This window comes from Quercus robur, chromosome 3 (assembly GCF_932294415.1).
Source record: "Quercus robur chromosome 3, dhQueRobu3.1, whole genome shotgun sequence".
Lineage (NCBI taxonomy): Eukaryota > Viridiplantae > Streptophyta > Magnoliopsida > Fagales > Fagaceae > Quercus > Quercus robur.
The window spans coordinates 65,819,365-65,835,200 of record NC_065536.1 but is presented as its reverse complement, the minus strand read 5'-3'; the positions used below and the strand labels follow the sequence as shown (position 1 = coordinate 65,835,200).

General features: G+C 32.6%; 2 protein-coding genes across 3 annotated transcripts; one reads left to right on the top strand and one right to left on the bottom strand.

Moving 5' to 3' along the window:
• Window positions 1-72: 72 nt before the first annotated feature.
• Window positions 73-10,135, top strand: LOC126718955 (remorin 1.4-like). Of its 2 annotated transcripts, none has more exons than XM_050421377.1 (7): window positions 73-234; window positions 707-801; window positions 3,985-4,053; window positions 8,653-8,913; window positions 9,004-9,412; window positions 9,636-9,717; window positions 9,793-10,135. In XM_050421377.1, exons 1-7 carry the CDS (start codon window positions 209-211, stop codon window positions 9,982-9,984), a joined length of 1,134 nt encoding a protein of 377 aa, XP_050277334.1. In that variant the 5' UTR covers window positions 73-208; the 3' UTR covers window positions 9,985-10,135. The 2 variants fall into 2 exon arrangements, with proteins under 2 accessions (XP_050277334.1, XP_050277333.1); XM_050421376.1 differs by having other exon boundaries at window positions 77-234; window positions 698-801.
• Window positions 10,136-10,876: 741 nt separating this feature from the next.
• On the bottom strand, window positions 10,877-13,625 carry LOC126718957 (uncharacterized). Its single transcript, XM_050421381.1, has 2 exons — window positions 13,332-13,625; window positions 10,877-12,170 (listed from the first exon to the last, which is right to left on the bottom strand). The coding sequence occupies exon 2, from the start codon at window positions 12,047-12,049 to the stop codon at window positions 11,216-11,218; it is 834 nt and encodes a 277-aa protein (XP_050277338.1). The 5' UTR covers window positions 12,050-12,170; window positions 13,332-13,625; the 3' UTR covers window positions 10,877-11,215.
• Window positions 13,626-15,836: the final 2,211 nt, after the last annotated feature.

Below are 15,836 nucleotides of genomic sequence, written 5' to 3'. Positions count from 1 at the left end.
TCAAAAGGTCATTGAGATTCAAAACCACGCGTGACATGCAAAGCATTCCCAACTTTGCTTGCCTACCCTGCACTAATGGCACATCCTAAGTCCAACCTTCACAAGCATCTCTATCTTTTAGCATGCTTCTCCTTCAAATAAACCCCAAAGCCATGGATTGCAAATCATCGCTGAAGCAGAAGTTCCAGAACAGGCTTTGTCTTAAACCATGGATTCTTTGGTCAAACAACTAAGGTAACTCCGGTTCTTAACTATGAAATACTTTAAGAACTAAATTCTTGAAGATATATGAGATATTCTAAAAATCCGCTCATATGGATTTCTACTTTCTGAATTATCACAAATGTAACTCTCTCACCATCATCACTCATTTATTGGGTTTATAATAAATGTTACAATTTATGATAGTTAAAATATTTTTCTATAAGCTTTGACCTAATGAAAGGGAAGATTTGGACTAATGGCCTTTACTTCATGAGGCGCTGTCTTTATCTGATTATGCTACCCCTTATCTGATTATGCTATTGAATTTGGCAGCAGTTTTTTTGCTGTTAGCTTATTTGCTTAGAGGTAAAAAAGCTAAGTTATTTGCTTGAAGTCAGCTTTATCTCACTTTTAAACAAATAAGCTAGCCAAATGCACATAATTCTCATTAGTTGCATAGGCTGAAAAGCTTCAAATGTTAATAACTAACCAGTTCTATTAGGGGGGGATATTCTGGCATACAACGCCAAAAGACAGAAGAGGCTGGCAACATCAGGGATGGAAGAATACCACCTCAACAGACTCAAAGTTTTAAAGGTAAAATAAATAAATTATATATGGCTACATAAATTACTGCCACATTTGCATTTAAAAACACCAAAACCTTGTGACTTTTTGTTTTGTGGTTTATGTAAAATGTTTTAATATTCTTAGTACCATTGGGCAGTAGTTATAGGCAAAAAAAAAAAAAAAAAAAAAAATTATTTAAAATAGTGACAAATCAGCAAATAAACCTTTTCATAAAAAAATTATTAAAAAAAAATAAAAAAACCAGCAAATAGGCCAAATCAATTAGTTTTAACCTCACCATCCCCTCTCCCCCCCCCCCCCCCCCCCCCCCAACACCGTTTCAGTGGGTAACCACTTTATTGTGTCTATATATATATTCAACTTCTCTTCAATTTTTTACTTCTCATGCCCCTTTTTCCTCTATGAAACTTCACTAGCCTGCCGCCACCGTCAGCCAACAAACGCATTGCCGGAAAAACTGACCTCTATTGTTTTTCCTTCTCAATTGTAGTGCTTGGGATTTTCTTTCTTATATTCTTCTCCTTTGGGGTGAATGTTTGTGTAATTTTGGTGGCTCGAGTAGAGAGGAGGAGAGTAGAGGGGAATGATTATCCTCCATCTTGTTTAAATGTTTTTTAAATCAAGTAAGGGGAGGTGAATAATTAGCATTTTCATAGTTTGTAATTTTGTTAATATGGTAATGGTAAATTTGGTAATTCATTTAGTTAAGCATTCTATACTCTGCTCTCCCTCCAAATCTCTCCAATTTGGGAGAATTAAAAATGAGAGGTTAGAAGAAATTAAAACCCCTCCAAATTCCTCCCTCTCCTCCCTCAAAAAATATCCAAACAAGGTAATTTAACTTACTCTTTCTCCCTCTACTCTACTTCCCTCTACTCCCCATTCGTCCAAACAACCTATTAGTTTTGGTTAGAATCTGTATCTATCTACCCAAGCAACATTGTAACAGTGACTTGAATGGTGCCCACTACAAGTCTATGCCTATGACCCCTTAGTCCCACCGGATGCTCTTCTTCTAATTTTTTTTTAAGACTCTTTATTATGTAATTTTGGATAATACTTATTTCATGAAGGTATCTGTGTGTGAGCAATTAGCAATGTGGGTTTAAAGGTTTTCTCTTAGTTCATTGTTATTGACATCTTTGTGTTTGTTCTCTATATGTTTGTTTAAATTTCCCCAATGAAGAATTTGATGTTGTCCTAAATTATCTTAAGAATTCTTATCATTTTTGTTGTTTGATTTTGGGGTACATGAGAGAGTTTGAATGTTAAAGATGATTATAACTGCTCTGTATTGATTTTGATGTTGGAAAAGTAAGTAGACATGATGGGGACTCTTATGGCAGTTATCACTATATTAGTTACATCGGTTTTGCTAATAAAGGATCTTCTTCCAATTGTTAACTTTGTGTATTTAGCAGTTTCAATTTGTCTCTTTATTCTTCACCAATTGTTTTATTTGTATCAATACTTTGTTTCATAAGTTTGTTCCACCTAAGCAAGAAGGCATGTGCTTGTCATGTGTAATAGGATTTCGTTAAACATAATAGCAAAAATAACACTAGGGTGCAAAGTGTAATGAGTGTGATAGTTTAGGGTGCAAAGTGTACATTCGAATAGTTTAGGATGTAAAATGTAATCTAGTGCATAGTTTAGGGTGGTAAAGTGTAATTTCCCCAAAAAATTAGCACAACCTCAGTGTAAATTTTGATTTGTTTTTCCCTTAGTTTTTCAAAGGGATTTCCTTCCCTTTGTAAATTTGAATTTTTTTTTCTTAGGTTTCTATTTAGGCACTGATCTGTGAGCCTTTGATTTAGAGATATATTCAAACTTTGAAAGGAAGTTTTAGATTATAATTTTTATTGGGTTCCATAAGGGTTTTCAAGTTTAAATTTGATCCAAGTTATAATCACTTAATATGTATACAAATATAATTGAATTACAATAGTCTTTGAGATTGTGTATTTGAAAAGTTTAGGGAAAACTAAAAAATAGGTATGACTTTTTTATGATTCATTTATGGTGGGTTTGTACATTGACATTAGAGTTTGGGAATTCTTAATTTGCAAATTTGAAAATTTTCATTGAGAATGAATTTGGGTCTAATTTAGAGGTGGCTTGGTGTTCTTGAACATAAATTTTGAAATGAACTAGGTCTGATTTGATTATAATTTATTTCATGGTGGGTTTGTGCATTGGGATTAAAATTTTTTATTTTCTCTGCAAATTTGAAATTTATCATTGAGAGAGAGTTGTGGGTTCAGTGAAGTGAATGAAGGGGTTTAAGAAGAACATGGTATTTTGATAATCTTATTTTGGGTTTTAATTTCGTCTTTGCATTAAGTATTTTCAGTTTAGTTGGATATAAAGTTTCATATTCAATTAGACTTGATAAAATAACTGATGTAAGTAATTTTATATTACATTTAAATAATAATATTAAACATTTTTAATGTGCCTTATACATATCATAATACATTTCACACCATTTTAATTCTATTAACAGTGTTATATGAGTGATGCTACAAAAGATTCTATCAACAACTTACCAAGTGAAGAAGATGGTGATTCTGTTAAATTTCAAAAAGTAGGTGATACAAGTGAGGTACAACACACAGCTAAATCTGCAACTATGAAGAACCAAAAAAACTATTCATTGACTTTTGCAGATTAACAAAAGAGGAAGAGGAAACAAAGAATCCTTTAAACTGTTAAAACTTGTGTTACAAATCATTTTTAATCTTTTTTACAATAATGTAATCACCATTAGAAGGTATTCTCTATTGAGTTGAGAATACATTGCTGACCTTACAAAATAAGTGCGAAGGAATAGTTGATGTAATGTATATAATTAAATTCTGAATGGTGTTTGCCATAAAGGCATGTATACTTTTTTTACTAATACATGTATTGCACTATTAGTGTGATGTAGATAGTTTTGATTATGGAATCTATATTGGTTCATTGTTCTGTTTGCTTGCTAAATAAAAGAAAAAAGAGAAACAAAAAATGACTCTTCTGTTGTTAGTATATTTCATTTTAAAAATTTTTAAAAAGTAAATTTAACTCAGCAAAGTTGTTAGGCAAAATAAAAGTTTGTTGCTTAAGAGTCTTTGATTTTTCAATAACTCATTGTGAGAAGATAAAGTGTTTCTTTTAAACAGTTGGAACATATGTTTTATTGTGCAGCGACTGTGGCATTATTACTAATCCAATGGATATTACTTTCTAGAGCAGCTGAAACAGAGACTTTGACAGGTAAGATCTCTTTCTCTTTCTCTCTCTCTCCAATGTGAGTGGCCCATATTGTTGTAATGAATTTTAAAGGGATAGAAGTTTTGAGTATACATTTTTGTTTGAAAACCTTTGAGATTACAATGTATTATAAAGCCACTTAAAACACACAATTCTTGTCAGACTATTGCCGAAGCACACAATTCTTTGTGTTTAAAAGTAAGCATAATATTTTTCCCTTTCAATTAACTTAAAAAAGTTTTTTTGCTACTCATAATTTGTTTCATACTCAGAATGATAAAATTAAGCTATTCTTCAATCGCACAAAGTTCAAACTTTTCTCAGAAACAATACTAATTTTGTTAATGAGAAAGAAAGGAAAAACAACTACAGTACATTATTTGTAAAGGAAAAACCAAACAACCTGACAACCCAATCTGTTATGTGTTAGACACCACCTTTAAAATAAAATACCTGACTATTTTGTTCTAATTCCAGAATTTGATTGATTTCTGTACAGTGTCCATTATGAAGATCTAATGAATGGACACGTATTCTCCTTTCTACAGTATATACACAGTTTGACCAGGGTTAATAAATTAGCAAAAAGTTTTCTTCCTTTTTCAACCATACCTCACACACAAAGGTATAATGTACCTGTTTTAAAACACAGTCTCTACTAGACTATTGGTTCTCCCTATTACTATATTTAGTGGAATATAGTTTTTTATTAAAAAAAAATATAAACTATTATTAGATAAAGGAACCCAATAGTAGGCTATTGAAGATCAATATTGAAATTTGAACACAAACTCTGACTTAAGGAGAAGCTACAACATATTTTTAGATTCCATAATGCTTAATCATGAACAAAGGCCTAAAAATTTGGGTAAACAAAACACATGTTTTATTATTGAGTATATAGAAGCTAATTGGCCTGAATTCAAGCTTGACTCACATGTTTCATCAACCTCAGTGTGTCTAATTTGATATCCCTTTTAGATTTGAATAATTTAATGTTGAAGCATTCCCACTGATTGGATTTGTTAGGACTTAGGAATCGTTATTTTAGGATGCATGTTAACTGATTTTTCTCCAAGGAAAAATTAAGTTAAAACATTGTGATATGACCTTTTTGGCTAATTAGTAAGAGGGTTATTTTTTGCATTTTAAAGTTGTAGCTTATCATGTAAAATTATGCATGACTGTCCCTTCTTAGGCTCATACCACTATATTTTCATTAAGAAAAAAAATGTGCATTTTAGTTTTGCATAAGGATTTTATGACATTCATTTTCTTTTCCCTTAAATTTGATAATAGTTTTCCCTTTTCATCATAGCCTTGATCTGTAGGAGAATATCTCTCTGTCTAGTTGACAATGCAAGGTTTAGAGAGTTTTCAATTGTAATATGAAATGACTCACTGGAGGAATAAATTTCATGTTCTGGAGAATAAAAACTCTCTCATTTGGATTTTCATTTAGAAGAAAATACGCATCTTTAAATGAGGCTCAAAATTCGTGTATGTTTATAAAATAAAAGAAATTTGTGGAATACTTAGAACATTTCCAGCAGCTTCAGTAAATTTTTGTACTGTTTAGAGAATGAACAGTGATATTTAGCTTTTACCTACACACTTTTTCAAATACACTTCCAACAGATTCTCTATCACATTCTCTATCTCATTTAAATATTATTTCTTCATTTATTATTTATTCTTTTTTTAATTATCATTTATTCTTTTTTTAACAATTATATTTTTCAATGAGAAGTGTTATGTTCACAACATTTTACGCAATAATTTTACAACAAAATTTATGTAGAAAATTGTTACTAGTTCTAATTTAAACCTACCACTGAAATTATTTTTTTACTCACCAATATTAACTAATAATAATAATCTGTTACTTAAAATTTATTGTAAAAATATTATTGTAGTATTTTTCAATTAGAATTTTTTATTTTTTATATTATTTTTCATCCTTTCCTTTCATTTTCATCCACCGTTTCATTTCTTTTTTCTTTTTCTTATTTTTCTTTTCCACACAAGACACACAGCCCCCTTCTTTTTATTTTCTTATTCACCTCTCAAGAACATTCCAGACTTTCCAGTGCTTCACATCAGAGAGAGAGAGAGAGAGAGAGAGATCGGCTTGGGCCTCCACCGCTGCTCAGCATCTCCACCGCCGCTCAGCATCTCCACCGCCGCTCGTCGTCCTCCCCACCGATCGGCTTGGGTCAGATCGGCTTGTTTTTTTTTTTTTTTTTTTCATATTTGCTTGTTCTGATTCAACTTTATTTTAAGAATTGGATTTTGTTTTGTGTTTTGTGTTTTGTGTTTGGATTAATTATTTTGCTCATGAACAGGTCTCTCTCTTCTCTTTTTTCTTTTTTTTTTTCTTTTATTTTTCTGATTTCATTTGGTTTATGAGAAAAAAAGAAGCAACGGCAACAGAGTGAATGAGAGAATGAGAGGAAAAAAAAGAAGAAGAAGGAACGGAGAGAATGAGAGAGAGAAAGAAATCTGGGAGAGAGAAAGAATTAATATAATAAGTACTGTTCTAATATTTTATTCAAGAAATTTAATAGTAATGAACAGTAGCCCATCAGACCTGATGGGCTACTGTTCATTAGCAAAAAAAAATCGAGGAATAGAGAAGCTGCTGGAGTAGTGAACAGTAGAGATTTTGAGCAAATATTAGCTATATTTTGGCTATGCATATGCTCCTGGAGATGCTCTTAAGGTACCAGATTCCCATTTTAAAACAAGTTTAATCAAATATTTAATTAGAGAGCACCAAAAAAAAAAAAAATGTAAATTATGTTTGAATTGTGAATTAAATTCATAATTTTTTGATTGCATGATTTAAGAATTGTCATAGTGGCAGTTTAAGTTAAGAATTTATTTGGAATCAGGTGAATAATTCATGTTTATATTATTGTCACATTACATTTGATAGGTTTTACCTACAAGACAAGGTTTTGTTCAGGCAATAACCCAATGTTTATCTCTCTTTCTTTATAATATAATTATTGTTTTCTTATGAGTTGATTTTAATTAAGCTTTTGATTTATAATTAGTTTCCAGAAGCCTTTTCTGTTACCTCTTCTTCATCTACTGCAATTCCAAAAGGTTGTTTATTTAGTTTGAAAAAAATTGGTCTTTTTTGGTTTTTATTTGTTCTGATAAACATGGAATATTTGTGCTTATTGTTTTTAGGCACACAAAACAGTTCGTTTAGGCTATTATCGGATTATCCTCGAACTCAGACTCATGATTTGAATTTTTCACAAAGATAGTGCTCAATGATGGCATTACACATTGAAATAATATGTAGTAGATGCATCTTGATTCAATCAATATAAAGTCCTGTTTTTGCAAAACATGGAAATAATATGTAGTTACCTATCAAAAAAAAAAACATGGAAATAATATGTTGTTGATGCATCTTGATTGAATATGAGAGTAAGATATATTGTATACGTATTTTAGGATATTTCTATAAAATCTACATTTGTTTTATATTGCACTAGATTAATGAGAATTTATTGTTAGTACTGAGTGAAGATCTCATTTATTTGGTTGTTGGTGATGTTTGAGCTCAAATCCTTCTCATTCTAATGAATTATGTGTATTCCTTTGAATATTAGTGCCATAATTTTTTTTTTTTTTTTTTTTGAAAAACAACACTGTAAATTTATTCAAACATAAACCGAATCGACTTGAATTACAGAAAAAAGATGGGGAGGAACATCCTCCATCCACACCGAATACTCACTAACATGTCTTGCATGTCTAGCAATGTTATGGGTTGCACTATTCTTTTGTCTCAATACATGATTGAATTCAATATACATAAAATCCCTAGCAAGCTCTTTTGCTTCATCAACCAAGTGTCCATATTCTGTCAAAGACAAGTTCTCACTTGCTAGAGCATCTATAGTAATCTTGGAATCTCCTTCTAGCACAATAGAGGGCAAACCAAGATCATTTGCAAAACGGAGAGCTTTAGTTGCAGCTATGATCTCCACTGCTATCACCGGAAAAGGCAGTGGGAACGTTTCAGCCATAGACACAACCACTTGCCCATTCATGTCTATGAATCCACATTCATCAACTATATCCCTAAACAGCTGCATCTGAGCATGACCCCGACTACTACTACCATTAACCATTTGTATAACTTATTCCTTAAAATCCATAGCGAAAAGGTTCATTTATCTTAACTAAATTTCCCTCAACCATCCAAAAACATTATTTAGTCTTTTGGATACAAATTAAATTATTGTATTCGGCTGGTTCATTTATCTTAACTATATTTCTCTTAACTGTCCAAAAACATTATTTAGTCTTTTGGATATAGATTAAATTATTGTATTCAGCTTTTAACAAGATCTTTCTAAAATCACCATTAATAGTGACATTCATTTTCTCATTGAATGGACCCAAAAAAAAAAAAAAAAAAAAAAAAACCATTTAATTTGATAAAATAAATTTTAGCATTTCTAAGAATTTTCTCATACATCGCACGGGTTAGCGACTAGTATGTGTATATATATATATGATGAAATGTGACATATAAGGATGAGGCAAAAATCAGAAACCTTACTGGTGTGTTTACAGAGAAGAAGAAATCCCAGAACTGGTTCCAGAGACTGTTCAACAGGCAAATGAGTCAAGATTACGATTCAAGCAGCATAATAGAGCATGTAACCGCAGTGGCAGCTGCTACATTTGCCATCGCCACACTTGAAGAACCAGACATCCCAGATCAGAAAAAGACGAGTGAACGCCCTGAAACCTCTTTTATCAGAAGCAAGAGCAATAAGGAGGATACAACACGTTCAGCGCTAGAACCTGGTAGAGCATCCAAGCGATTCTCAGGTAAAGATGCAAAGCATGAGAATTGCCAGTTATCTATGAGTTCCTGATCATGCTATTTCAAACAAAAGTTTATGAGATGGTTTTTATTAGGTGAAACTTCAATGAGACTTCCTGAAGGCAAAGATACCAAGGTGCCAGAAACTGCTGCAGCAATTGGAAAGACACCCCAAAAACAGAAATCCATTGGGCCTGCCCCTTCAATGAAAAAGACTCCAACTTTTGCTGAGAACTTGAAAAAAACTGACAGCATACAACCTGAAACTGCAGCACCAAAACCTGATCTGCCTGCCACCATTAATCTAGAAATGCCATCAACTGAAACTCAAAGGCAGAGTTCAATGAGAGCTGAAATCCCACTAACTGAAACTCGAAGGCAGAGTTCAATGAGAGCTGAAATCCCACCAACTGACTCCAAAGGGCAGAGTCCAATGAGATTTAGAGCAGAAGAAACAGAAGCAGAAGCTTGGGAGAAAGCTGAGTTGGCTAAGATCAAAGAACGGTACTTATTCACTTTGAGAGTGGTCTACTGAACTATAAAATTTAAAGCCAAAGTGAATATGAAACAAATCATCCTGAGTTATCAAGATTGTATGGTAGACATTACACCCAAGCAAAAATAAATAAATAAAACTATAAAAAATAAAATTATGTGCTGAAATTTTTGCTGCAATGCCTACATTAGAAGCAATTAAAAATATGAACACTAACAGAAAGAATTTCAGGTACGAGAAGATAAATTCCACAATATTTTCCTGGGAGGAAAAGAAGAAAGCAAAAGCCAGACGCCGACTAGATAAGACAGAGGTTTTTCTTCATTATCTTTTCATTAGTTAATTAAAAATGAATAGATAGGGTCTGATAATCTCTTCTTGGATGCAGAGTGAAGTGGAACGAAGAAGAGTAAAAGCTTTAGAAAAATTTCGCACTGAGATGGAATATATTAACCAGGTTGCAGGAGCAGCAAAAGTGCAGGCAGAAGAAAGGCGAAAGGATGAAGAGTTAAAGGCAAAAGAAAAGGCAAACATAATTAGAACTACAGGGAAAGTTCCTAAGACATGTCTCTGCTTATGAATTTGACCAGTTTACCTGGTTTTTCAGGGACAAAGGCAATCTTTGAAGTTCTACAAATGTAATTATTTATTTCAAAATTTCTTAACTAGCTCAAAGTGGCAATTGTAATACACTGGAAACTTCTTTATAAGATTTTTCGTTCCATATCAAAGAGTCACCTGTAGGAGTTCAGGTAATATACTGCATCTATTAATTACACAGATTCTAATTTACTAATCCATGATTACAACATTATGTCATTCATGGACAACGGAAAATCTCTATTAAAAAGGATTTTTTTTTTCTTATTTAGTACCAAATTCATGCAACCATGATTATTAGTCAAGCTTTTAACAAAATTAAAGGATATCTGTACAAAAGAGAGGTCATATAGAGATAGAAAATCTTATAAAAAGCTTCCCTATATAAAGCATCATATGCACTCTCCCAAAATACTTGTATGTATTTTAAAAAGAATATAAAAATATGAATCCATATAAATCAATAGCTGCCCAGTGCTATCGTAGGCAATGATTAACAACTACTCCTGGCCTAGTGTATGGCAAAAGAAGAACATTACTCTCATATGTGAGATGCTTCAGCACCCACACCAATAATTAATTCCATTTTCAGGACAAGATCAAAGCAAAGTGGAGAAAAATGCTCACCCAAAGATTCTTGTGTAGTTTAGTTGTATACAAACAACAATAGGAGAATATCAATATGCTACACTTCAAAAGACCTTTTCCTTTTCTTTCTCTATTTTTTCAAATGTTGTTCTTGGAACAGAGTCTGATTTTAACAGAAACTTGGTCCATTAGTCTAGCAGATTAAAGATTGAAAAACAGTCATTTAAGCTTGCATTAAACCAAGACTACTCAAAGAAGTAACAAAAATTTCAGAAATCACCAGATTCACCACCAGAAGCACACTTGGGAAATATATTTTTATGCACATTCAAGTTCATAACAATTGGTTCTCCACTTCTATTGAACAGTGGTATTTAATCACTGACAACTGAAACTCAAAACTTACAAATTCAATACAAAACCATGCCTCTTAGAAGCTTTCCACAGCATCACAAAACCATAGGACAATCTGAATAGCCTCACAACATTGAACTGTCAAATTGTCGGAAAGTGGAGTAGTAGACTGACCAGTTTCAGATGCAAAGCAGTGGGGTGATTTTAGAAAAGAAAAGTTGCAAGTACAAGTTTTTCGGGGTTTACTGAGGCAAGTAACCAACCACATCTCATGTGTTTATTTCTCTTACCAGCCTCTCCAAAGTAGGGTATGCAAAATACAATACCAAGAAAGATGGGATAGCAAACACGACTGTGAGTATCAAGTAGATGGCCAAAATGACTGCACAGCCAAGTACTACAGAAAAGGCAATCAGAAGAAATATGATGACCAAAGGGAACTTGGATGTAAAGTGAATGAAAAAATCCAGAGATTTATGAAGTGAAAATTGGCGTCTCTCCACATTACTACTACCATTATCATTGCCAGACCCCAGATGTCCAGGGCAATGAGGAGGGGCCCTTCTAGGGTTACCATTGGTAGCTTGATTTCCAATAGCAGAATTGCATCTTGGAGACCATATTGATTGATTTTCCGCACTGGAAAAAGCAGACTTTGACCGATCACCATTCAAGCTCTCAACCATCCATAGAAGAAAGAAGTTCTTGCGAGGGAACTTTAAATTTCCATTGCAAACTAGCCGTAATGACATCAAGTGGCACCATGGACAGGAAACGAAGTATGGAATCTTAATTTGTTGAGTAGGGAATTTCAAGACAGCCAATTGAAGCCCTAGGACACAATTCTTGCAGAGAGTGTGACCACACCATAAGACATAGGGCACATTCTCAACGATGTTGAAAGATTCCCAGCATATTGGGCATTCCAGTCCTTCGTCTCGGCTAGCATTCGAACACACCTCATCATCTGAGCAGTCTTGAGAAGCTCGACTTGACTCTACCAATTTTTTCCCTGATTTTTTCTTCAGTCCAATACTTGCAATGGCATTTGAGGCAAATTTCCACATCATGACAGAAAAAAAGGTCTGATTAGATAAGAGCATTAATTGCTACAATTGCAGAGTTGGACATTCTCCTGTGAAAGAACCACTATGCCATGAAACTTAGCCTCAAAGATTTCTCCTCCAGGTTAATTATAAACAGCTCATGTTGCTCACATCAAACCTGTAAATATAGTCCATATTTACAAAGTCAATATCCTTCTATGTAATGTGATAGTAAACAAAGTCTAAAACCAAGGACACATTGAGATACAAATAAAACTTTTGGTTGCAAAAAAGCGAGATAAACTATATTGTCATTTGTTCCAAAGTGAATTGAATCATAAATTACATACTCCTACAAGTGCAGGATTCAATTTATTTAAGGGGGATTTATAGCAAGTGTGGCATATAATGGGAACGACACAAGAGTCTGCCCAAAAACAGTGATGTGAATGACAAGTAGGAAAAATCCTTGACTCTAATTTTTGAAATATTCTTTTATTTCTTTTATATGCAAATTTTCACAACCCCTTTCACATAGCATATGCAAGAAAAATTAAAATACCCCATCATAAAAACCGGATTACCCTTAATAGAATTACAACTTATTGTTCATCAAACCGCTAAACTGTTCGTCACAAGTTTACAGAAAAACAATCCTAATGCAATAACTGGCCAAAGAAACATAGACAAACATATATTTATGCATTGCACAAACCAAAATGTCAAACTATTATTTTCCTCAACAAAAAAGAAAAATATCAAACTACTACACATTTTGACCATTTTTTTTTTTCCAACCCCTGCTACACAAACAAAACAACTTATACAAAAACTCTCTTAAGGAATTACACGCCGCATAATAACACATGCCTTCAGGCTTCCACATCAATCCATATAAAAGCTTTGAATTTTTTTTTTTCTTTTTTTTTTCCTATAAGTAAAGAATTTCCCTTTCATTATAGCACGCATTGCACACACGCGCATGCACACATATATATATTATATACACACACACACACTAACATCAACTAACATGAGAAATGATGAACACAAAATTTTCTCTTTCTACTAATTGTATTGGTAATCACACAATGACGCATCCAGTAAGTGTATATGAACACAAATTTCAATCTTTAATTGGTAATTACAATTCACCTTATATATCAAACCCAAATTCTCTCTTATTTTCTTGATTTCATGATCACACTCACATACTTATAATTCAGGAATCAGAAATTAGAATCGTGAAAAAGAGAATTTAACGATTTTAAGGGAAAGGGGGGGAAAGTGATGAAATTTTTATGGAAATTGGGAAAACAGAATCGTTTGTTTTTGTTACCTTTGTTCTCGGTTTGTGTGGGAATTTGGAGTGGGATTTGGAAAAACGAAGGATCGGCTCTTTCCATCTCTCTCGTTCTCGTTCTGGTTCTGGTGTTCTCTCTGGATTTCCAAAACCGTACCGATAAACGGTGGTGAGCGTGTGCACAATATTGCAGAAACGGTGTCGTGCCGATTTTAGTTTCTCTGCCAGTTGGGAATTCCTGTTTTTACAGAGAAATTCAAGGTTTTCAGTCAAAATGAATTGTATTAGTATTACTAATAAAATTACGGTTTTGCCAAGATACCCCCAACCAAGATTCAAAGGAGGATTTTTTTTTTTTTTCCCCTGTTAACGGTTACTAATTACAACAATCCTTTCAAATAGGACGGACAGGTCCACGTTTGTGGGGTCAATCCCATATTATTGGAGATATTATTAGGTTCATCGGAAGGAATACTAGGATAGTCTTTCTAACTAGTGAAGTCATGCCATTTATGTAAATGTGTGACTGGGCTTTTTAATCAACACAAAGAATAAAAAAAAAATTAACAAGTAATGTCATCAGAAGGATTTTTTTTTTTTTTTTTTTTTTTGGTTAATGGTTACTAATTACAACACTCCTTTCGCATAGGACGAACAAGTCCACATTTGTGGAGTCTACTCCATATTAAAGGAGAAATTATTAGATTCACCAATAAGATTGCTAACATGGTCTTCTTAATCAATGAGACAATGTCATCTATGTAAATGTGTGAGTGACCATGACAACATTTTAATGGTTGGGAGGATAGGAAAGACCACGTCAGTAATCCTTTCAATGGACCTAATAATTTCTTATATTACAGCGGAATTTTGTGTGCAATTATCATAGGATAAAGTATGGTTAATATCCTTAAGGTTTTGACTACTGCTAAGCAGGTTCAAGACATTTTTAAATTGTCTAACTTGGACCCTAAACCTAGCTTGGTCTCTAAATTGTTATTCATTGGCCAGTTTTGAAAAGTTTTAAACTAATGGGCATTACTCCAAACCTCAAGAGTGTGAAAGTCTTTAGATATAAAAATTTGGTAAAAAAAAAAATAATAAATATGCTAATGTGAAATTATTAGTGGTAGATTAAATAGTGACGTCAACTGTAGGACCAAATAAAAATGAGTAAAAACTTGTGAATTCAACTCTTATAGAATTTTTTGCTTATGTAGCATTATTCTATGAAAAAATACCAACTCAGAATGAGAATTTTTTGAGACCTTAGTCATGTAGCCATATAGGTGGTCCTTAGAGATTGTAAATAAGGTGGCTCATGCATTGGAGATGGTATTATGTGTAACGTTTACATGCAATATCACAGGTGGTCCACCTGAGGTGGATCACGCATTTATGGGATCCATCCACTAGCAGAAGGATGGGGTCATAGGGCCTTGACTTTTAAAAATTCCCTCACCTCCTTGTACAATACAACAATAATTAACAAAATGTGTTTTATAGAAAAACTTATGGGAGCTTTCAAATTTCTCATACTAAAATCAACATATTCAAAGATATAAAATATTTCTCATAGTTGTTTTGTTGATATGATGTATTATAATTGATGCATGATAAAAGTGGCATCAGTAAAGAGACAGTTTTTTTTTTTTTTTTTTTTTTTGTGTTTGTGTCGGATATATACATCATTTTTCTTATACACATAATATGGTTGTTTGGAAATACAATCTTGTTAGCAACATTGCAAAATTTATTCAGTTTTTCACATCTTACTCATAACATTTGAGATAATTCTTGATTGGGTCTATTACAATACAAAAACATATAAATGGTGTGCAAAAGCTGGTGATCAAGAATAAATATTTCAACACAACGTACCAATTAAATAATAACAAATATACCAAGTAGCACATGTTAAAAATATAATAAATGCTCAATTATGAATAGTAATGTACATTTTTCAATGAAGAAAAAATACTTGTTAATAATTAATTGGCTTATATGCATAAATTCATTAGGATTATGTGTACCATTTATGGATTTATTAGTATAATTTGATTTAAAATTTTAAATATATATAATATTATTTAATAAAGAACTTAAAAAAACCTTATGTAATACCAACATTCTTTAGAAAAATTATAAAAAAAAAATGCTCGCAAATAATTTTTCATAATATCATAAGATCTTAGATATGTGGATGGGGTCATGCCAAAAAAAAAAAAAAAAAAAAAATCTAACAACACAAATTATTATACAATTTTTTTTACCACAAATTTGAGTGGCGAAGAAAAAATGTAGATCCATAGCAAATTACTCCTAACATATCACGTCATAATTGTAACAAAAAAAAAATTGTAGTATAATTTGTAGTCCAAGAATTGCTCCCGAAACAAATATTATTGATTCATAAATGATCACGGACAAAGTGGGTCAGTTGGAAACGTGTAATCCACGGGGATCAAACGAGTGAAGCTGCGAAGGAACACGCTCACCACATTCACATTGTTGAAAGGAAAAAGCTACCCCGAGTTGCAA